Genomic DNA, 25,477 nt, shown 5'->3' on the forward strand with positions numbered 1-25,477 from the left:
GCCTGCTTAGTTTAATAATTGTGCAATATAATTTGATTTGTACACCATTATGTTAGTAAAATCATTTTCATTCATGTTCTGTTACAAATCTATTCCAGGCTTAACTGGGACGTCAGTGTTGTGTGCTAGTTTTCCAGGCACTGTGGTCTATATAATGAAATGTCATTGGACAGCTTTGCTCATAACATAAATAGCTCATCTGGAAATAATAATAGCTTTATTAGCACCTGTCATACAGTGTATAAGCCAAATCACTCAGAAGGGCAGAGCTATGGAATTTGTACAAAAAAAAGGTCATCTGTGAAAAAAATTAATGTTGAGTACAGAGAAAAATCAGAAAGTTAGCAATGTTTTCATTTTAATCCATTAAAGTGCATATGAAATTGACATTTTTACAATGCATATGGTGTAATTTCTCTTCACATTTCTTAGAATAAGTCACAATCCCTTGGAAAGATAATGAAATGTGAAACATGTGCATTACATAAATGAAAGCAGCAACTAAACCTATGAGGTGATATCATCATATTTCAGGGATATAGATTCAATTAACTTCAAATTAAATATATGCATATGTATCCATTTCTTTGTTGCATCAGGAAAAACCCCATGTATTTACAGTACAACAACCATCAGAGGTAGAACATAACAGGTATGTAAATAAATCAGTTTAAATGATTAATATATGCAGATGAGAAAAGCAAAAATCTTTTTTTTTTTTGAGTTGTTGAAGTATGATCATTTCAAGTTTTCTGAACAATCCTGCATAATTTTAGATTGGAAGACACAGTATTTGCACTTTAAATGAAGCGTAAACTATATGCATCCGTAATACAAAGCAATGTCACTTTTATAGGCGAGTGTGAGTAGCAGAGAAGTTCATAGTCAACATTTTACTTTTAGCATCTCATTCTCTCCACAGTGATAGACTGCTAGTCATTCTGTATATGTCCATGCAGGCAATATTGTGTGGACAGTACATCGGCTTCACCTTGTTTTGGCTGTTGATTTTTGCTTCACTTGCAAATTTCGCAATATTTTGTTTTGGTGCAGAACCAGTACTTGATACCCCCTTAGCGTTCACTGGAGTGTAAAATTAGTTCCAGTAACATTTGTCAAATGCAATAAGGCATCTTTTGTTACGCTGCACTGAATGTGAAATCTCTGTATCCACATTAACCATTTCTCACTGAGACTTTATAGATGTATAAACTATACACATTTTCACAAACCAACAGTTTTATAGGTTTTCTGTAACGTAATATGTGCTAATAATCAATAATGTGGCAGTAGAGCGTCCACAGAGAGCCTCACTTTAAAGTCACAATGTACGAAATCTGAAACACTGCAAGACGTTTGTACTCCCCATTCATCTTCAAACATCTAAGTTTGAAGTAAAATAAATCCACCACAAATTAATTTGCCTTGAAATTTCTTTAAGTAGCTCTATCGGCATGAGTTCCTTACAATCATAAATGCAATTTGAGTTTTTGTTTTCGAACGCTTTAATGATGATGTGACGCTTTTTTCATTCAAATGGCAAGAGTTTTATGTCGTTGCTAAAGTGATTCGCTTTTATTAGCCGCCGAGACATTGAGACGTGGTCACCACCACTTAATTTAATGCAGTAGCATTGTGAGGTCACAGTTGTGATGTGATAGCGTTGTGATGTCACAATTGTGGTGTAGTAGCATTTAACATCACTGGGCGAAAGTGGGTATGCTGCGAGACCGTCTCATGACCAGACGGACCTCCACGTTAGGGAGACTGTCCTGTTTTGTCTGGCTGCAACCCTCGTCCGCTACAGCCATATGAAGGTCGAAACGCAGAGACACAGATTTCTTCCTCAGCTTGGGATTTCCTTTAAAGAATGACCCTTCCCATTGCCTGATTACCTTGTCAATCTTCTCTGTCCTATAGCACACAAAAAAGCAAAATAATAATCATATAAATTAGGATTACATAATCTCTGGTGCAAAAAATGATGACGTAAAAGTTCCATCACAATTTTATTGCCTGCAAAGCCACATGCAAGATCAAATACATCAAGATGTTTGTCCTTAAGGTGTAAAATGCTTATGGTTCTTTATTGCAGCTAAGCAAGGCTTGAAAATATGTATATGTAAACTCACTCCACATTTCCGTGACCCTCGGCACTCTCCCTCACTACATTTCCTTCCAGAATCTCCTGAGTCTTCACAGTACTGATCTCCCCATCTTTGTTTTGAACTGGTTCTGGATGGAAAAACACAAACACAGAGTTGCAAAACATCTCTCAGTCTTGCAGCTGTATAATGAACCAGTTGTTGAGAATTACTCGGAAAATCTGAAACATTGGGTGGAAACTTTGTTTGGAAAATGAGTTTGAGGGTGTTTTGACATCATTCTTACCTGTGAGGATGACAAGACTCGGGTGTCGCTGAAGGGCCGGGCTTATTTTTGAAGTTCTCTCAGAGAAGATTGGCTCAGCGATATCTTCATCACATCCGTTGGGCAGGCCATTCTGCTCTGGAGCAGGAACTGACCCCTTCCATGGCTTCAGCTTTAGAGACCGACCATCTGAGTTTAGAAACCTATGGTTCAGGAGTCAAAGAAGAAGCAGGTTTTATTCAAGACCACACTCAACTTCATTGGTACCTTAGAAACCTGTACAGGTTGACTAACTGTTTATGACATCAAGAGCACAATGCCAATGCCAAAAATCCTGTCAGAATTCCAGTGCATTTCTTTGGAATTGCATAAAAGACATCATACAAGTTTGAGCGTGTGCTAACGGTTTTATTGCATAAACAATTACAGCTCAGTACATCAATCTCTCCCCTACCTGCCCTCCTCGTGTTCCAGGAGTTTCCTATAGGTTGCTATCTCTCTCTCCAGTCTCATCTTGGTGTTGAGGAGCTGGCTATGGTTCTCTTTCTGGATTTCCAGACCATCCCGCACAGTTTCTAGCTCAGACTCCAGACCCCTGACAGACTGGGACAGATCCTTGAGCTGCACAGAGTACTGGAGCTGAGTGTGGCGTAGGGAGCTTTGGAGACTCTTCTCCTGGTGGGATAAAACAGAATTATTAATTTCCAACATCTCCAGGGGCAGCCTACACCCGAGACACTGGGATAGGCTCCGGCATCCCCGTGTCCCTTTGTAGGACAATCTGCTTGGAGAATGGCTTAATTAATGGATGGAATTTCAGGGTTGGTGGAATGGAATAGGGTGGTCTGAAACAGTGAACAGAGACCAACATATTGCAGGCAAGCAAGGCATCTTCCATTTAAGTCGAGTCACTTCAGTGCCACTTCATCTATGTAATGCCATCATGTTTTACTGGGTCAGTCCGTCTGGATCAACCTGGAATTAGGTGCCTTGCTCAAGGGCACAATGATAATGGCTCACAGATTGCATTTTACGGTGTTTGATTCATCAACCTTCTTGTTATTGTCAATCCCCCTGAAGAAACCTGGAGTTGAAATCCTTGGCACAATGATGATGACTCAAGGATCCCACACTGCAGAGATCAAACTAACAATATTCCAGAAAATGACAATAAACTTCTGGATATATCTGAGATTAAGAGGTTGGCTTAAGGGCACAATGTTTGTGGCATTGGGATCGTGCCTTGTGGGGCATCAAACTAGCAACCTTCTGATTAACAGCCTTGAGTTTTAACCACAACACCACCACTGCAACGTATCTTGATCAAAGACACAGTGGTCACTGAAGATCCCAATAATTCTACATTTCATGAACTGGGGATCAAGTAGTAGAACCTGGCTCTACCAACACTAATTACATAGATTAGACTCTCAGGGCTCAACTTGTATAACATGGTGCCTTCAAAGGGATTTGAGCCCACAACCTTCAGATAATTAATATTTAACCACAAAACTAGTATTTGGTAACAATTTGTGGTTATCTGCAGTCCTTATGAGTATTATGTATTATGAGTTCCCTGAACAAGGAGTGATGACAACTCTGGCAGGGATCTGTCGTCCATTCCCTTGAGGCAAAGTATTGATGTATGTTTAACACTCAGTTCGCACTACATAGAGGTTGAATCTGATTCCGTAGATGCCGGATTCAGGTCTGGCTTGTTCTGGCAGAAATTAAGACCTGCATATGCGTTATGTAGCAGCAAGTGATATTCTAATTTGCATATTAGGCGTTAAGGTGAAATTGGCTCAGGAGTGTGTGTTTAGGTGTGTCTACATGTTTCTGAATTGGAGTGTGTGTGTTCGGGTGTGTCTGTGGGCATGTCTGTGGGAACCGAACGCACCAAGGCATGTAGTGATTCGATTTCCACCTGTAGACGGTGCCATCGCTTTCGGGCCTCAGCGAGCTCGGCTCGTGCCTCCTTCAGGGCCTCATCGCCTGCTCTCACCTACAGTAAACAAAAAACACAGCAAATGGAATGTATACATAAGAATACCACAGAATATTGTTACATTTTTAAAGTCTTTTTCATAATTCATATTGAGGTTTTATCACACTTTGCCTTAGGGCACCTCTTATGGTAAAATGACTTTAATGCATAGCCTCTCTGGCATATTGTTTTAATTATCCATGATTTACATCTCAAAATAAAATTGTCTGCCAAATGACGTCAGTGAGCACAATAGATCACATTAAAGAAAACTGAATTGATGCTCTTGTGGTTCGAGTTGATGTATATCACAGTCTAGGAATCACTTCAGTCTCCATCTGATAAGAATGCCTGCACAGTTCCAAAAACAATATATAGTCTTAATCTAAAATTTAAAAAAATATATCATGTTTTTGGACACAGTGCAATTGCACTGCCATGTTTTAGAACAGTACCATGTTTTTGGACACCTACCAAGTACCTTGGAGCACCACTGTATTGATACCCTCAGTTTAGCATTGTACCAACATAGTAGGTATTTGTAAAGACAAGCTGCAGTGTGTTGTTGTCTTTCAAGGAGAGTTACGAGGCCGATGGCCCATGTTTTTGTGCGAAGGCATAAATTTTGCTCAAGCACACTGGAAGACAAATAAACAATCACCTACTGATGAGAACAGAAAAAAAAACAAAACAAAGGTTATGCTCAATGGGACTAGCATCCCTCATTCTGTTTTGAATAATAATGGTGGCTTAGCGGTCTTTTCACTCACACACACTTACACACACACACACACACACACACACTACGACCGCTCTGCAGTGCCCTGGCCAGCAGACCGTAGAGAGTGTTTGAAGGAGAGAGAGATAGAGAGCTAATACTCGTACCTGTGGCGGAAACGCAGCTGTGGGGCTGGGTGCATCCTTTCGGGGCCTTCTCTGAGAAGCCGGACTGGAGCCTGGGGCTGGATTTGGTGGCGTGGCTGAGTCAGGGCTACTCTGGGCTGGGCTGGAGTGGTCGCACTGGGTGCTGGTCCGGGAGAGATCCATTCCTCTGCCATCCTCTCCTGCAGCAACCTGCGCTAGCACTCTATCACACTCCTCTACTGCTCGCCGCTGGTGCTGATCCAGCTCTCTCTGTCAGCCAACGAGAGAGAGAGGTGGAAAATGAGAGGGAGGAAGAGGAGAATTTAAAGGGCTCCTCTCATGAAGTATTAAAATTTCCTTCATCTTTTGAAATACAAGGGTCTGATGAGAACATACTGTTTGAGAACTTCTTCCTGAGTCCAAAACGACAAAAATGTCTCATTCTGACATCTGACGTCTACAACCCAAATTAATTTGTCTGTATTTACATTTCATTGACTATTAGGCCTGCCCAGTCAGGGGGCGATCATATTGCTATTCTTAAACCTCAGAAAAGCAACGATAAAGATCAGTTCACACCACCAATACCAAATGTTTGCTGTGAACAAGATTTATAATTGAAACAGCTGATTCTAATAGAGCTACTTATATTGGGGTTAGAATTTGTTACAGACAGTTTGAAATTTATGACTTTGTCATATAAATTTAAATATATTGTTACTTTGTTAAAACTGATATCAAATCAATATCAAATTAAGTTTTTTTTTTTTTTCGGTTCAACTTTTGGTTTAGTAACTATATTTTGTGTTTGTAGGCAACAGACGCTTTTGGTCACATTTTGCGCAAAAAACCCCCCCCAAAAAGAATAAATTAATTAATTTAAAAATCAGTGCATTGGTTGCGCTAAAGCTATACATTTAGTATTTGCATGCATAATAATTGTGCACAATTAAAAAGGACACAAAATGTCCAAATACATTGTATTACTGGCAAAATCTTTATACAGTATAATGTCTTATAATTGAAGGTTATGTAAGTTCAGTTCCACCATTCCCTCATTCCCTATACACACACCCTTACCTCGAGGCTAACCGCAACTTGGCGTTAAGACATTAGGGGAACATTTTTAACAAGTATTTTTACTAAAGACAGACGTCAAGGTTTCTGTCGTTAAATGCTTAATATGACTGACAGAACATCACACGCACAGTAACATACAATTGCACAATTAGACACAATCACAAACTGACATTAAACCAGACATCTCCACCTCATTTTCCTCCATGATTTGCTGTAACTCATTTTCGGATTCATAAAGCTGCTTTTCCAGGAGGCTGTTGGCCGTTTCCAGCTCTTTCTTCTTTAACTTCAGCTGTGACACCTCCTGCTCCTTTAGGAGTCGGAGTTTCTCCTCAGTTTCACACCTACACACACATATGCATATACTTGGGTATCTAAATGAAAGACATGCAGTGGACTACAATAGTTTTTATATAAAGCTATTTCAAAATGAAAATGCATTTAAAACTAAAACATGTTATACACAAATGTATTTATGAACCAAGTTTTGAATGTAATAATAAATATAAAAATGAACAAAGATGTCTTTCAGGGTCAAAGGTCATTAAAAGTGCTGTTTTTTAAGTAATGATATTCTTTTTTTTTTAATAAGTCATTTGATAATATATTTACTCATATTTCAATTAACATTTTTATTATACAATTCATTTGTATTTAATTAAATTTAGTCATGAAATTACAATGAAAGCAGACAAGGCACAAATTGACATATTTTTGTCAACACATTTTTTAACTGAAAATAGTCGTAATTATTTTCTGTGGTGATCAACTGTGTCTATTGAACCGAATTTCACATTTAGACATACAATCTCAGCGCACAAAATAAATAAACCAATCATATTTAACCAACAAGGCACTGACTTTCTAGGAAACTTATTATGTGTTATATTTGTTAATTTACTTAATTCATAATCAAGCATTCACAGGCATTTCCAGGTACTTGCTGTTTCCCACCACAAGAGGGCGATCAGATGTTCAAGTCACAATATTTAGTTTTTTTTATGTGAAATATTCCTTTGGCATGTTTGGAATGCAGACTGTATTATGAATACAGTGCACAGTATGCAAATTTTCGAACTTTGGACAAATTACAGAACACACTGGGTTGGGTAGTGTATCCCACAATGCAAATTGCTTTAACCTTTAACTTTAAAAAAAGAAAGAAAAACAAAAAGAATGTGTCTCATAGTTTGACTGGACTGACATTAAAAAATGTTGTTTATACATTTATATGTGTAAAAGAAAAGAAAAGTGTATGTATGTATATATATATATATATATATATATACATATACACTTTTCTTTTTTCTTTACACACATATAAATGTATAAACAACATTTTTAATGTCAGTCCAGTATATATATATATATATAATTGAGTTGAAAAAGTAATAATAATAGAAAATATATATATTTCTTGTTCACTGAAAGTTTCTAACCTTGTCTTTAAATGTGCTGCCCTGAGTTTCACTGCATCAGATTGTAACAAAACGTCAGCATTTTCCATTATGATCATCCTAACCTGCCAAAACAAACATAAAAGAAGGAGAATTAACAGAAAAAAAGACATATAATTAAGATAAAGTACATTATAACTGCCCGTGGGTAGAAATTACCCTATTGAGCAATTTGATTAAAAATACCATGAAAAAAAAAAAAAATTATAAAAAAAACTTATTAGGAAAGTACAAAAAAGCTTGTTGATGATAAATGGCTGTCAACACCCATCTAATCATGGGAACGAAAAAATAATTTCTGAATTCTCAGTGTGAGAGATCAGGGTGTATGTAGGTGTGCATCAGCATGCGGTTTTTCTGGCTGTCTACTGATTGACAGACTCTGTTTATGCAAAAACTGCTGAAGCAAGTTATGAAGACTTAAAGGTTGCCAGGATTTTTCCCTTAATGTCCGTTGTGCACATTGCTCAGTGCACTGATTGTATCTTGACGGATTGATGTTTTTTTTTCCCAAAGCACATAAAATAGTTAGCTATCTGTCACATAAAACAACACAAGTGGGTTTTAAACTGTGTTATCTGAATTTTTGCAAATCGTTAAGCAGGCTATTATTATGTTAGGATCAAAGATCAAGCCAGGTGCGGAAGCCGGACTTGAGGTACTAAAGGATTAATAATCTTTCACAAGGTCAGTATAGCCACAGGCACCGGAATGGTTTTAGGAAGCACAGGTGTTAAGCGTCTGGTTAACAGCCCTCTAGTAATCAATTAAAATACCTGTTAGTGCCACAGAATTCAAACCTCCAGTCTGCAAACCTTAGTCTATTAAAAAGACTATGCAAAATAGTACTTTCAGTATCCAAAAAAATGTAGTATGCCATTACGAGCATGAATGAATATAGAATGTCATGTAATTATTGTATGCTGCACAGTTTAAAAACTGTATACTGCAAAAAAATAGTATGAGTAGTATAGGAGTATGGCATTCTGAACACATCCTTAGTCTTAAATATATAGTATTATTACATACATATTGTACCGAGTATACTGTACACGGTGCATACTGCAAAATAGTATTAATATGTATGCAAAAGAGTAGAACGAATTATTCATCTTGAATATAGAATGTTATGTAAGTATTATAAGTGGCACAGTATACTGTACATAGTGTATACTGCAAAAATAGTACTGTATGAGTAGTATGATAGTATTTCACTCTGAACATGTCTTTAGTCTCAAATAAAGTACATAGTATGCCATCTAATTACTGCATGAATATTGTGCCCAGTACACTGTACATAGAGCATACTTCCAATAAGTATTAAAGAGTATGCAAAAAGAGTAGTATGCCATAACAAATCATTAATCTTGAATTTAAAATGTCTGTTTACATACAGTCTACTGCAAACATAGTATGAGTAGTATGGTAGAATGGCATTACAAACATATTGTTAGACTCAAATATTTGTATTATCTATACAATTAACATATTACATACTGGATAAATAGTATGAGTAGTACACTAAGGCATCTGGACACTCAAATAGTATGCTTGTCTAATTACAAACAAAAAGCCTAAAAACCTAGTTTCTGTCTTTGGCTGTGTTCGAAATAGCATATTAGCAATACTACCCATACTATTTCAGCCGAATATAGTATGTGTACTGTGCACAGTATGTGATTTTTATGTGACCATATTCAGATGACCTACTAAATATGTCATAACGTGCAGTATAAAACTAGAACTGCATTTGGTTTGTTAACCCCACAATGCAATGCACTGGACCTTCAATATTACCCATAATCCCTATTGGTTGTTGACTTAATTAGACATTTTACATGAACTTGGATTAAAAATGCTAAATAACCATACTGATATTGTGCTTAAAACTGTCATTTTTGCAAAACACATACTTTTGCATAATATTTTTTAACTAATAAGCAGTATACAGTTCCAGTTAGCAGTATGCTAGTATTCCATTCTGAATCACGTGTTTATTAGCAGAATGACTTTCTAAAAGCTGGTGGGAGGTTGTGTTTCTCACAGAGCACAATATTAGCTTAGCACATTTTGACTGGCTGGCTGCCATTTTGATGATTCATGAGCTATTGTGGCAGCATAATATACAGTTAATCATTGTCATTGTCACTGTAAGTCACTCTCATATATAATGTATTTTAAGGAGATAAAATGAATTAGTAACGCTAATAGTGAATGCTTATGTGTTTGTACAGCTAAGGCTAATGCAAACTGCTAGTAACAAAGATTCGCACAGGTCATATTGTGCTCTGGTTTAGACAATGTTCAGAATGGAATACTAGCATGTCGTATACGTTCAAGATGTGCTAAAAATAATAAGCAAAGGTAAACATGCTAATTTGCATGCTACATTATTGTCAAATACTGTTTGTCTTCTCACTGTCTATGTACTGCATGTTACAAGAATGGCATTTGTAGTGTGGTACAAATTTGTAGTGTGGTGACATGTTTGCCATCTAATTATTACATGCATACAGAATATTGGCATACTTTACACAGTTATACTGCATAATTAGTATGAGTCGTACAGTAGTATGGCATTATGTACAGTGCATGAATATACAGTGCAAAACAGGCATTTTGAACTCAGTATACCCTACACCCTATACTATGCATACTAAAAATAGTATGCATAGTATGCCGTTACAAACATATCCTTAATCTTCAATATAGAATGTCGTGTAATTATTACATACTGCACAGTATACATAAATAGTATGAGTAGTATGGTAGTATGCCATTCCAAACATACTGTTAGTATCAAATATAGTATGTCATCTAGTGATTCACTGTTAACATACTTCATGAATAGTATGAGTAGTGCAGAACGGTATACTTTGCATACTGCAAAAGATTATTCAAAACAGTATTCAAAAAGAATAGTATACCATAACAAAAATATTCTTTATCTCGAACACAGAATACTATGCAGTAATTACATGCTACATAGTATACATACTCTATACTGCAAAAATTGTATGCCATCTAATTTTTGACTAAACACAGAGTATTCACAGTTAACATACTGCACACTGCATAAGTAGTATGAGTAGTACAGAACACTATACTTAAACAGCATGCAAAAATAATAATTTGCCAATTACAAACATATTTTTAATATTGACTATAGAATGAATATAGAATTATTACATTTGGTATACAGTGTGCATAATGCATACTTAAGAGTATGAGTAGTATAGTAGTATGCCATTCCAAACAACAAGCCCGTAGGCAGGGGGGGTTCGGGTGGTTCGAACGAACCCCCCCTCACTGCCAAAGGTCCAGAATTTAAGTCGTTTTTTGTTTTTCATGTGATTATTGTCATCATCATTTTTTAATCAATGCGTGTGACAAATATTCTGGGTTGCTGTTTCAAATTAATATGATACATTATTGTAGCTGGACGTATGTGTGTGTGCCGCGCATGCAGTTCAGAGAGAGTTCTCACAATACACTTTTCAAAGCAACGGTGAAGAAGCATCGCCTCTGAATGATGGGGGGATATCGACTTTTGTGATTGGCCAATATCGGCAGACTGGAGCCAATGGAAATGCTTCTCCTTTGGTGCGCGTCTTATTCCTCTGAGAACTTCAAAGCAGACCGCTTGAGGTAAATTATCTGGAAGAATAAAGAGCTAAACATTCAAAATGTGGAGGTTTGTTTTATAATATATGATAGACTGACAGTTAAGTAACACAACTAAGGGATCTGTTCAACTGAATATTATCACGATTTCAAATGTTACATTGCATTTATAGTTTAATAAACAAGTAGCCTAGTATGTAGTCACTTACCATTTAGACGCAATATTGACGTTTTTGTTCTATTTCACCAACGAAAAAAGTTACAGAAGAAAAGCAACACTCAGCACGGTGTTTTGTTATTGAATGATTCATCATTTTGAACGAATCGTTTTAATGAATGACTCAATGATTCATTTATTAAGACAGTCACTTTGCCGCCACCTATTGGCGGTTTAGTTTCATGTTTAAAAGTAGGCTATCGTCGTTGTCGTTGTTGTTTTTACATTTGTTTAAACATCAATCTCATAAATTATTTATTACAGTTGTAATCTTGCAGTGTAAATTATTTAATTTGATTGATAACAGCCCTTATTATTAAAACTGAATTTGATCAAATGTAAAAATTTGACATGAAAGATAAAGCTTAAAAAGATAAAGTAGCCTAGAAATAAATCATTTTTAACCTTTAATATTAGAATGATGTACCAACTGGGGTTCCTTATGGTTTACAGCATTAGTTGAAGCTGTGAACATATTCTCCAAATTGCACCCAAGAAGATTGGAACTGATACTAAATCCATAAGTGTCAAGACAAATACAGCAACAAGCAAAGAGGCATTGACAGAGAGTCAAGAAATGATGATGAGAAGAATTATTATTAATATTTCAGTAAAGTTCATTAAATCTATTCTGTTGTTAGTGTGGTCTTTAAACTTATGAACTGTGTATGGACTGACAAAGGTGTTACATGAGGAAGCAATTTGACAACAATGCAGTAAATATTTTAGGTGCATCAAAAAGCGTGCTTGTTAAGATACCAGCAGACAAGCTAATCCAGCACAAATTAGTGCATAAAAGGTCACCAAAATGAAGTATTTGAACCTCATAATTAAATACAAAAGGAGGAGAAAAATTGCAAAAAGGTCCACTTTTTGAAAAAAAGAACCCCCCCTTTCAATAGGCTGGCTACGGACCTGAACAAGTACAAGTACATACATAGAATGCCATCTAATTACTGACTGAACTGAATATTCTTAGTTATCATAATGCATACTGCATAAACAGTATGAGTAGTCCAGAACAGTGCATACTGCAAGAGTATTCAAAATAGTATGCAAAAATAGTAGTATGCCATAATGTACATATTTTTAATCTTGAATGTAGAATGTAATGCAATTATTACATGCTGCAAAGAATGCATTCTACATACTAAAGTAGTACAAGTAGTATGCCATTCCAAACATATTCTTAGTATCATATGCATCTGATTATTGACTGAATACAAAATATTCACAGTTAAATAGTAAGAGTACTGCAGAACAGTATACTGTGCATACTGCAAGAGTATTGCAAATAGTATGCAAAAAGTATAGTACATATTCTTAGTCTTTAACATAGAATGTTATGCAATTATTACATGCTGTTTAATTGTAATAATTTAATTATTACAATTAAATGATTATTTATGCATACAGTATACTAAAAATACCGCTATGGTAGAACGCCATTCCAAATATTCTTAGTATAATATATAGTATGCATCTAATTATTGAGTCAAACTGAATATTCATACCGCATACTACATCAATAGTATGAGTGGTACAGTACAGGATACCGTGCATACTGCAAAAGAGTATTGAAAATAGTATGCAAAAAGTGTAATGTGCCATAACGACATATTCTTAATCTTGAATATACAATGTTACAAAATCAGTACATGCTGCACAGAATGCATACTGCAAAACAGTATGAGTTGAATGACAGTATACTATTCCAAACACATTCTTACTATCAAATACAGTAGTGACATAAATTTAACAAAGATTTGGGGACCAACCAACTACTAGGGGCCATCGGAATTGCTCATTTTTGATGCCTCTTCTCTAAAACACCTGATTTAACTCATTATCTTAAGCTTCATAACCTGATTTGGGTGTGTCGACATATTGAGACACCTAAAATGTGCAGTGGGGCCCCCAGGGGCCAAACTGAGAACCACTACAAAAGACTATGCATCTGAGAAAAAATACATGCATTTAATGTTTTAATTAGGTTCATTACCCCAGAGCTAGTCTGAGAGGTTTTTCAGGGTTACATGAAAAGCACCTCAGGTATCAAACGTAACGAGACAGGCAAGATAAATAGATAACAGGGCAGATAATAAGCGCAAACATCACCGACCCACCTGAGCTCGCAGTTCCTGTGCCAGCGCCTCCTTGTCACTCCAGTCCCACTGCGGAGCGACATTCCTGAATCCCCATTCCTCAATCTGCTCCTCCAATTTGCAGTTGGTCTGTTCCAACTGATTCACATGCTCCAGGAACCCCTTCAGGCGTTCGTTCAGGTCCCTCATGGCCAATTTCGGCTCTTCGAGTTCCTCCATGGGGCCAGATGAAACGAAATGTCTCCGAGTCTGTCCTGCCACACCTAAGATGATTAGGTGTTTACCGTGTAAATATTTAGCTTGAATACTACCGTCGACGTGGCTCCTACGGACAGGGACGAGGCCTTTCCCCGGCCCTTGGGGACTTGGGGAGTGGAACGGGAGCAAGGGGCCCACTAGGGTCCCACCGGCCTCGTGTGGGGAGGTGAAAAGCAAGAGGCCACAATTTGTGTCACGGGTTTTGCTGGTGCTTTTGTGAAGGCTGATCCTGGATTACTGACAATTCACACATACACACACACACACACATGGCACAGGTCAAAGTCCATTTGTGTTTTACAGTTCTAAAGGATCTGCTGTGTTTTTGTTTGCAGCGGCTTTGGTAGATCATATTGCGTGCGGTTTGTTTGCGTTGCCGTAGGGTGTTTGCATATGCCTGTTTGTGTTCGCTATTAGATTCTAACATTCGGATCTTTTACCTAATAGTTTTTTCTGTCTAGGTGAACTCGTCTTCGGTACACATCTGCGATGTCGAGTCATGTCTCAGACCTGCAGGGCATACTTACAAAATACAAACTGCTTTACAGCTCAAGCGTTTCACTAAAGCCATGCGGATTAACAAAACCATTTTTGCATTTAGGTTAGAACAGAAGTTAACAGCCTCTGTGCAAAGGGGAATGTTGACTATGCATAATCAGATCTGGGCAATGCACAAATCTATGGTTTTTAATATTGTAAATTGACATTTATTTATTTACCAGAGTTAAGTGTTACATTTTGTTTGTATTAATTTAATTGTAAAAAAAAAAAAAAAAAAGAAATACATAGAATATGTTGGGGACGTGTCACCTAAAACAATAATAATCGTAAATTCGTGTCCTGCGCTTTTTTTGGGCAAGTGTGTTGACATAGATGTTTTCGAGGGCCAGTGTGAATAAATGTAGATTTAAATTAAAAGAGACTAGATGCATGACCTGACATTTTATTCGTATCCAAAACCAGATGATTGAGTGCTAAACACACTTCTGCAGTGTATGTTTCATTCATACTCAAAGGGCGCTTTCGTGCAGAATTCCAAAATGGATTCATAGAAGTAATAACTTGTGACGTGCAAGAAAATCCCTAATATGGACAAAGGTGTCCAAATATGAAATGTTTTGACTGAGGAAATCTGAAGACGTTAAAAAATAGTCAGGTATTATTGCATTGACATACAAATCAGCTTATCTCAGTGATGTGGAGGCACTGCTTCCTTTCACATAGTGTTTTATTGACTTTTTGTCCCTGTATTACCTGGAGTGTCTTTTGGAGTGATTTACATTAGTTTTTATAATATATAAGTTATCACCTGTTTCTTCAGAGAAAACACTGTTAGTTAAATGTCAATTAGAAGAGAAACATCTTATGGCCTTGTGACTTTGAAACAAACAGATGAGAAGAAAAGTAATTTGGATACAAACTCAACTTGTTTTCCCAGTAAAACACACTGAATGAGAGTTAAACATACAAACGTAGTTGTGCAAACAGCATAATGATGGTAAATGCTGTGCCAGTTTCATTGCGTTTGATCTACCGAACCAAAGACGTCTGCGCAGCTACAAATTCAGAGAGCACAATCATCAGAGGAAAACAAAACAAAAGCCATTTGACTTACCAACACGCCCTCGCCCGTCCCACCCCTTTTTCCTCCACTGTCCCTGCCCTGGTGATTCCCTTTCAGATACGAGTCATTGAAGTGTGGCAGTCACAGTAGGGTGAGAGTCCGTCTGGCTGCGCCCGTTCCGCCCCATACTTCTGGTTCTGGGTTGTCGATGCATCTGGCTGTCTGAACATCTCAGAAGTCATGGGACAGGGAATGCTGCCCGACCTGTTCTGGCCCCAGGCGCTGGTCCATGAGAGAACCACATGGCCTCATGAGTCGTCTGAAATGGGAGTGCAGGTAATTACAAACAGGTAATGGCTGCAGACATGCGGCTACCTGTCCAACAGTTCAATTACAAGGTGGCTTACTGAAAAAAAAAAAAACGAAAGCTGTCAACTCGGACATGCAAACTTTGAGATCCGGATGGTGACACACTACCCACGGTCTTTTACAAGGCCTGTAAGTTCCCGCTCGTCCCCACCTTTCTACACTCCTCAGCCAAATGAGATCATACTTCAGCTTTGTCATTTTTGTAGTTAGTGATAGTTGTAATCATACTTTTGGACTAGTGAAGATGACAAACTCCTGGTTTATTCATATGTATTTGTGATGTCATCTGTTTTTCAACAATATTGCTCTTGTGAATTTTCTGAAAAAGTTTGGATATTACATTTTGCATAAATAATCTATTAATATAATATATATATATATATATATATATATATATATATATATATATATATATACACATCTGTATTTTATAATATATAAATTAGGCACACACACGTTCATGCATATATACATATACATATATGTTGTCAAATGATTAATCGCATTCAAAATAAAAGTTTTTTTTTGCATAACATACAGTCATGGCCAAAAATATCGGCACCCTTGGTAAATATGATCAAAGAAGGCTGTGAAAATTAATCTGCATTGTTAATCCTTTTGATCTTTTATTTAAAAAATTCACAAAAATCTAACCTTTTATTGGATAGTAAGAATTTAAAATGGGGGGAAATATCATTATGAAATAAATGTTTTTCTCTAATACACATTGGACACAATTAACGGCATCCTTTTATTCAATACTTTTTGAAACCTCCATTTGCCAGTTTAACAGCTCTAAATGTTCTCCTATAATGCCTGATGAGGTTAGAGACACCTGACAAGAGATCAGAGACCATTCCTTCATCCAGAATCACTCCAGACCCTTTAGATTCACAGCTCCATGTTGGTGCTTCTTCTCTTCAGTTCACTTCACTCATTTTCTACAGGGTTCAGGTCAGAGGACTGGAATGGCCAGCAGAAGCTTGGTTTTGTGCCCAGTGACCCATTTTTGTGTTGTTTTTGAGGTTTGTGTTTGGATTATTGTATGGTTGGATGATCCAAACATGGCCCATTATTTAGTTTAGTTTAGTTTTATTTAAAGTTTGACATGACAGGATATTGCAGCACAAAACCCTGAAATGTGTCAAACATACACATACTCCAAGACAATCATTACTTAGTATAAAACGAAAAAAAGATAGCTAATATACAAGCATAATAAATAAAATAAATAAATAAATAAAAATCTATTACATGTATATGTATATATACATACACATGCATACATATATATAAATTACGTGTATATATACACACATGAATAACACAGATTCATAGAAAAGGCATCCTAATCAAGGACCTGTGAGTTATCTATACAACAATTTTAGAGCACAGGGAATAAAGGAGAGTTCGTGATGTTTATTTTTACTCCTGGGTACAACAAATGTCTTGTGCTGCCGAAGAGAATAAGTAGGTGTTGGAGCCATAGGCAGGAAACAATGCAGTGGTGATGAACTGTTTTAGTAAGAGTACGTATGGTGGCTTCTTCATGCCTCTCACTCAATGTTGGGAGAGTTGAAGTCGAAATGCCTATTATCCGACAGCATCGCTTTTGGATCCTCTTTAACTCCTCAGAGAGACCTTTAGGTAGACCACCCCATACTGGACTAGCATACTCAAGAACTGGCCGTAAAAAAGTCAAGTATACTTGCACTAAAACATCACAAGGAAGACCCGCTTTTTTTGCAGCACAAAGATAGTATATTCTGGGGCGCACCTTCGAAATCATGTACTTAATGTGGGCATCCCATGACAAGTCAGAGGATATTTGAACTCCAAGCAATTTAAAGGTGGAAATTCTACTAATTGCATGTCCTGAGATAACAGGAGAGGGAGGGGAGGGGATGTTGTCCTCTCTCCTGTCACTAATTACCATGTCCACAGTCTTAGCTCCATTCATTGCCAATGTAAATTCCTGTCCCTATTCCACTAGAGTCCAAGGCCTTCTGAGTGAGTCCAGGTAAAGATCCCATTAGAAACTCTGTGATTGTTAGATCATCAGCATATTTCACAGGTATTACCGAAGGAGGCAAATATGAATCCAGGCTATTTACGCATATGACAAAAAGCAGAGGGGATAGAAGTCCCCCTTGAGGAACACCAGCTGGAACTGGAAAGGAGTTAGACACACAGGAGCCCCACTTCACCCTCTGCTCTCTGTTACTCAGATAGCTCCTTATAATAAGCCAAAGGGGTCGTCTGACTTGCAAGTCAGCTAAGGAATGTAGCAGTCGACAGTGTTCAATTATGTCAAAAGCTTGAGTGAAGTCAACAAAAACAGCATGTATATCCATTTTGGGGGAGCTGTTAAGTGCTTCATGCCAGTGCTGCAGAATTTGAATCAAGGCAGTGTCAGTTGATCTGTTCCTCATAAAGCCGTGTTGTGATAGTTCGATCTTAGTAACTGTATCCTCGAGAATGGCATGTCTGAGGATTGCTTCAAACACTTTTCCAACACAGCTGAGCAGTGAGATCTGGCGATAATCTGTTGGAAAACTAGGCTTTGCTTTTTTAAGAACAGCTTTGACTATAGCCTCCTTCCATTGTTTTGGAAAAATGTTATGCTGGATGCATGTATTGAAGATGTCACATAACACTGGTACCAACTCTTCATGAAAAGTCTTTAGCACCCAAGGAGGAACGCAGTCGAGGTCAGCAGCCTTGGCTTTACAGAGTCTAGTCTTAACTTGTCCTATACTCAGAGGAGGTACACTACAATTTGACAACTTGCAGGTAACTTCTTCCTCAGACAAAGAAATGAGGAAGAAGTTACCTGCAAGTTGTCAAATTATCAGTCACTTATTGATTTTTTATCTGTTGGTATTTGATAGAATCCATGATGCCATGTGTCTAAACAAGATGTCCAGGACCTCCAGCAGAAATATAGGCCCACAACATCAAAAATACAGCAGTATATTTCATTGTACACATGGGGTACTTTTTATCCCTGTGTTCACCAAACCCATCTTGAGTGTTTGCTGCTAAAAAGCTCATTTTTTAGTTTCATTTGACCATAGAAGCCAGTCCCATTTGAAGTTCCAGTCGTGTCTGATAACTGAATACGCTGGAGTTTGTTTTTGGATGAGCGAGGAGAACTTTTCTTCAAACCCTCCCAAACAATATGTGGTGATGTAGGTGCTGTTTGACAAATTTTTTTAAGGTTTCTGACCCTGAGACTCAACTATTTTCTGCAATTCTCCAGCTGTGGTCCTTGGAGAGTCTTTAGCCACTCAAACTCTCCTTCTCACCGTGCATTAGGACGATATAGACACACGTCCTCTTCCAGGCAGATTCGTAACATTTTACGTTGATTGGAAATTCTTAATTATTGCCCTAATTAAAATTGGTGGAAATGGGAATTTTCACTTTTCTTAAAGCCACTTCACTAATTTGTGAAGCTCAATTATCTTTTGCTGCACATCAGAAATATATTCTTTGGTTTTTCTCATTGTGATGGATGATTAAGGGAGTTTGGGCTTTGTCTTCCCTCCTATTTATATTTCTGTGAAACAGGAAGCCATGGCTGGATAATTTCATGTTCATAATCACCCTGGAGTGCTCAAAATTGTGAATATGAATGGGAATATACTTCACAGATATTTTACTCATAAGAATTTATAGGGTACCAATAATTGTGTCCAATGTGTATTAGAGAAAAACATTTATTTCATAATGATATTTCCCCCCATTTTAAATTCTTATTATCCAGTGAAAGGTTAGATTTTTGTGAACTTTTTAAATAAAAGATCAAAATGATTAACAATGCAGATTAATTTTCACAGCCTTCTTTGATCATATTTACCAAGGGTGCCGATATTTTTGGCCATGACTATATGTGTGTGTTCTGTGTATATTTATTATGTATAGATAAATACACACACATACAGTATATATTTTGAAAATATTTACATGTATTTGCATGTCTATATTTATATTCATATAATTTATATTATAAATACACATGACTGTATATCTACATATACTATTATATACCATGCTAATGTATAAATACATACATATATATTAGGGGTGTCAACGTTAACGCGTTAACGCATGCGATTAATCAAAAATTAAAATGCGTTAATATTTTTTTAGCGCAAATTCATCATTTAATAAGGTTTGATCCCAACTTCTTCCCATCATCGCAGCGCGGAAGGTCATCTATCATTGTGTGATGAGGGTACAGCTAACCAGTGTTGCCAGGGTAGTGGCACAAGTGGGCTATTTTGAAAATACAGTCGTGGGAAAAATTACAGAGCAGTGGGTTGCGGATTTTTGGGCTACTTTTATAATGTACCGCGGCCGCCAAAAGTGTATATAGACAAATAAAAATTTAAATAGATCCTTTTACTAATGTGTATCATACTTGGAATGTATCCCTGACAACTTAAGAACGGAGAGGCGGCTGTATCACAAACAACGTGAGTTTCAGCAGAGCACATGTTAAGGCTTTACACAGCAGAAATAAACATGACAACAGCCACTATAGATTATATAAGACAATAAACACACTATTATGATAGGATATTTGTATGTGATTTTCTTGAGAAAATCACTTTTGATAATAGTTTGGTAAATGTATACTGGGATTGAGGCGATGTGGCTCGGTAAACGTTTTATTGCCTGTATAAAGGCTGATAATGGCTGAATAAAAACAAAAGAATAATGATATAAGAATAATAAGGATTATGTCTCATACCTGGCGGAGGAGTGAAAGGTTCTGTTTCCTTAAACTAATTTGTCATGCATTTCTTTTTCAACACATTTACAGGTAAATCCTAGTATTTAAAATTTGCGATTAATCATGATTAATCACAGTCCATGACTGTGATTAACGCAATTGAATTTTTAATCGATTGACAGCACTAATATATGTATATATGAAACAAATGTATTTTTTATAAATACTTAATATCTTAAAATAAATACTTATTCATCTTAGTCAACTGCATGTCAACTATGTATATGTAATGTATAATACAGTCTTTATAAATAAATAATACCTAAAATATATTACCAATAATAGTACTTCATATTACATTTTTAACATAAAGTACTAGTTAATTAAAAAATTAAATATATGTACCAACATACATTATCATTACATAAATATATACATACACATGCTATCTATTTGAATGTTTTATAAAATAATATACATTACATATTTTTTAAATAAATTCATAATATCTTCACAAAAAAATATAGTTGTTAATCTTATTCATATAAATCATTTAAAAAAAGCATGTCAACTTCCCATGTCAAGTCATCTCCATTTATTATACTTGAGACAATAATTATGGGCTATAATTCAGTTTAAACTCTTCTGCAGACAAGGTATGTCTGTGTCATCGTGTTTGTTGGCACATGGATGTCTCAGTTAGAGGCTTTCAAAGAATCCACAGCTTTGCACCGAGACATGGTCTTCTTCGCAATCGTATCATTTGAAGTGCTAAACCAACATCATCTCGGGTGTAAACTAATGGGAAATGCTGGTACTTTCACCATTAATCTATCACCATCATGTCTATGTCAATAACAAAGAAATTGTTAAGATAATCCAACTTCTGCACCGTTTTAAACAACATGTTGAGAAGAGCTTCAATTAGCTGAGCTGGACTTATGAGAAATGTATGAGAAAGTATATAATATGAGAATGTAAATCTAATCATACACAAAGGTGGATGGAAAGAGTTATAAAGATATATAAGTGCAGGGTGTTATTATACAACTGTCTTTTGAAACGAATTACTTTCCATTGTGTTTATGGAAGTTATGATTAATTACATTTTCCATGACTGATCTCTCCAGAACATGCGCTAACATGCCACTTATTATACATATGTATAGTTGCGTGAATTTAATGTCTTCATCTCTACAAAACATAATCATACATCTTATCGCCAAGTGTGTGCAGAAAGAAAATTGGAAGCCCCACCTTGACACACCTGTGCGTTAAAAGTATAACCAGACTAGGTATGCAACGCTACAATGCACAGGCACGTCACCTGGATACCATGGATACTCTACATAGCTGTGTCGCCACGGCTCAAACAAACAATGAAGAAACGACAACAGCTGATTTACATAAACATGTCAGATCGTGAGAAACATATTAACGAAGATTACTGTAGCTAATTGGGTCTTACAATGCCATGTTAGACCTTCACTGCAAAGATTAGCAGGCTAGCTAACACCAGTAATTTTCAAACTTTGGGTCTATTCTGATTAAGGAGATAAGTAACACCTGGAGAAAGTAAGCTGTTAGCGTTAGCATTCAACTGGTGAGTCTATTTTAAACAAGAAGGTCTGTAATATCTGGAGAAATCTAGCTAGCATTAGATTAATATAGCATTAGAATTTAGTTACATAGCATTAAACATGTAAGACCGGTTCCGATCAAGGAGGTCAGTATCTAGATGTCAACATTAGCATTAAACTGGTGGGTCTGTAACATCAGTAAAATTAACCACTAACAGCATTCAACTGTTGAATTTGTTTCAATCAAATAATGCCTGTAGAAAGTTAGATGTTAACATAGTATTCTGGTGTTTCTTTCAATCAAGGAGGTCTGTAATATCTGAGGAAGTTGTTACCATTTGCATTCAACTGGTGAGTTTGTTTCAATTAAGGTCAGTAAAATCTAGACAAAGTTATTAGCATTAGTGTTCAACTGGTGAGTACCTTTAATCAAGGAGGTCTGTAATACCAAGCAGAAGTTTGTTTAATTTGGGGGGTCTGTAGCATAGATATGTCCTATTCGACCGCTCCAGATACGTTGACGCGTCCGCCATTTTGGAACGGTCAACTTGACGTCATTCACCATAATAATCAATGAATATTCAGAGATATACATGCGTATAACTTGCTGTTGTAGACACACACAGTCAACTTGCGCTGGGTTCGCAGGCCGCTCCAAAAATGGCGGATGGCTTAAGTATTGCGTCTCATAGAAACAGTCGCTAATGAGGCATATCTATGGTCTGTAGTACCTGAAGAAAGTTAGCCTTTAGGCTAGCATTAGAATTCAAAAAGTCTGTTCTGGTGAAGAAGTTTTGTAGAAGTTTTTGTAGAAGTTTTAACATTAGCATCCAACAGGAACAAATGTTCCGATGAAGGATGTCTATAACGTCTGGAAAAAGCTATCCATTAGCATTAGCAGTCAACCGGTGAGTCTTTTCTGATCAAAGATGTCTGTAATGCCTGGCGAAAGCTAGTCGTTTGCATTAGCTTTCAACTGGTGAATCTGTTCTGATCAAGGTTAATGTTTGCAGAAAGCTATCTGTTAACATAAATATTCAACTGGTTAGCCTTTTCTATAAATCCAGACAAAAGTTAGCTGTTAACATTAGCATTCAACTGATAGGTCTGATAAATTATTTTGTTATGGTTGCAGTTTGATTTTCCAACTTAAAATTTGGAGCAAAAACTAGTTGAGCCACTAAAGTGGTTTAATTTTACACTTCACTTGATCTTTTAGGAGCTCATGAAGAGGTCATTCAAAGAGAGATGCTTCAATTACTCCAGAATTGTGCGGCAAGATAAACAAACACTCAATGAAGATTAACCGAAAATAAAAGGCAAAAATGTAACCAAGAGACAAACTGTTAAACGGTCTTTTGCCGTTAATGACTCCTGCAAAGTCATCCAACTATCTTTCAGGAAACATCAGTCAAAACAAATACAACTGTCTCCCCTGAAAAAGCCACATTGTTCCGCAAACATGCAACATCATGTCGTTCGTCTGCTTCATTATCGGACAATGTGACTGCATGGAACCACACTAACCACACCAGACATGATCAGAAGAAACAGCAATATCACAACAGCCACATCAAAAGACAGATTTAACAAAAAATACATGCATAGTCAAACAGAGACAGAGGAGGTTAGAGTCCATACAAATGAACACAAAATAAAAGCATTTACATGAGATATGTATAATATAATGTGATTATGTATTTATGCATGTAATTTATATTAAAACATGTATTTTTATTTAAAATACATATAACTTATTTGAAATAAATACAGTACATTGTGTTTGTGTGTAGTAATTTATATATAATTTGGTTATAAAATATTTTATAATTAATATATATTGTAATAATTTAAAATATATACTTTATATCTACACACACACACGTATATTACTTTATCAAATATTTTAGAATAATTTTAATAATTTAGTTTAATATTTTTGTTATTAATTAAACATTTGCTAAAAACAATTTTAGCTAAATTTATTGTTTGTACTTAAGTCATTATATATATATATATATATATATATATATATATATATGACATTTATTTATATAATTATATTATTTTATTATAATAGATATTTTATTATTTATATTATATTTATATTATATTCTAGCTCATTGCATTTTTATATATATACAGTGGGTATGGAAAGTATTCAGACCCCCTTAAATTTTTCACTCTTTGTTATATTGCAGCCATTTGCTAAAATCATTTAAGTTCATTTTTTTTCCTCATTAATGTACACACAGCACCCCATATTGACAGAAAAACACAGAATTGTTGACATTTTTGCAGATTTATTAAAAAAGAAAAACTGAAATATCACATGGTCCTAAGTATTCAGACCCTTTGCTCAGTATTTAGTAGAAGCACCCTTTTGATCAACCTGATCTCACAGAATTCCGTGTAATGACCACAGACTTAATTAACCCCGAATCTGTGGTGGCATCACAGAATCGCCGAAAATTCCGTGATGGGCTCACAGAAGGCATCAGCCGTGGTCCATGCACGGATTCACTGGTTCAACACCAGCGCTGCATCGGAACACGTAAAAAGAGCGACTCCGATGCAGTTATATTTTGTATATAAATTTATACTTTCACTGGAGTACCTGACCCCACCCCTACCCTAAACCTACCCAGTTCTGAACAATAATGATGACGATTAATTTCCCAGTATATCGCATCGGCATATTGATGCTAAGGGTTCCCTATTTAAAGTGTTGAACCAGTGGATCCGTGCTTGGAGCACGGCTGATGCCTGTCACTGACTTACATTGGTATCACTTCTGTGAGCCCATCACGGAATTTTCGGTGATTCCGTGATGCCACCACAGATTCTGGGGTTAATTAAGTCCGTGAACATTACACGGAATTCTGTGAGATCATGTTGTTTTGATCTAATACAGCCATGAGTCTTTTTGGGAAAGATGCAACAAGTTTTTCACACCTGGATTTGGGGATCCTCTGCCATTCCTCCTTGCAGATCCTCTCCAGTTCTGTCAGGTTGGATGGTAAACGTTGGTGGACAGCCATTTTTAGGTCTCTCCAGAGATGCTCAATTGGGTTTAAGTCAGGGCTCTGGCTGGGCCATTCAAGAACAGTCACGGAGTTGTTGTGAAGCCACTCCTTCGTTATTTTAGCTGTGTGCTTAGGGTCATTGTCTTGTTGGAAGGTAAACCTTCGGCCCAGTCTGAGGTCCTGAGCACTCTGGAGAAGGTTTTCGTCCAGGATATCCCTGTACTTGGCCGCATTC

At 36.5% G+C, this 25,477-nt stretch overlaps 1 protein-coding gene across 3 annotated transcripts; it reads right to left on the bottom strand.

Moving 5' to 3' along the window:
• Nucleotides 1-233: 233 nt before the first annotated feature.
• On the bottom strand, nucleotides 234-15,636 carry krt222 (keratin 222). 3 transcript variants are annotated; one of them, XM_058761841.1, is made up of 10 exons: nucleotides 15,578-15,636; nucleotides 13,726-14,199; nucleotides 7,741-7,823; nucleotides 6,492-6,645; nucleotides 5,243-5,491; nucleotides 4,271-4,375; nucleotides 2,825-3,045; nucleotides 2,392-2,573; nucleotides 2,133-2,235; nucleotides 234-1,914 (listed from the first exon to the last, which is right to left on the bottom strand). In XM_058761841.1, the coding sequence occupies exons 2-10, from the start codon at nucleotides 13,921-13,923 to the stop codon at nucleotides 1,701-1,703; spliced, it is 1,509 nt and encodes a 502-aa protein (XP_058617824.1). In that variant the 5' UTR covers nucleotides 13,924-14,199; nucleotides 15,578-15,636; the 3' UTR covers nucleotides 234-1,700. The 3 variants fall into 3 exon arrangements, with proteins under 3 accessions (XP_058617824.1, XP_058617826.1, XP_058617825.1); XM_058761843.1 differs by lacking the exons at nucleotides 13,726-14,199; nucleotides 15,578-15,636 and adding an exon at nucleotides 11,592-11,833; XM_058761842.1 differs by lacking the exons at nucleotides 13,726-14,199; nucleotides 15,578-15,636 and adding an exon at nucleotides 7,918-7,962.
• Nucleotides 15,637-25,477: the final 9,841 nt, after the last annotated feature.

This window comes from Onychostoma macrolepis, chromosome 22 (genome assembly GCF_012432095.1).
Source record: "Onychostoma macrolepis isolate SWU-2019 chromosome 22, ASM1243209v1, whole genome shotgun sequence".
Lineage (NCBI taxonomy): Eukaryota > Metazoa > Chordata > Actinopteri > Cypriniformes > Cyprinidae > Onychostoma > Onychostoma macrolepis.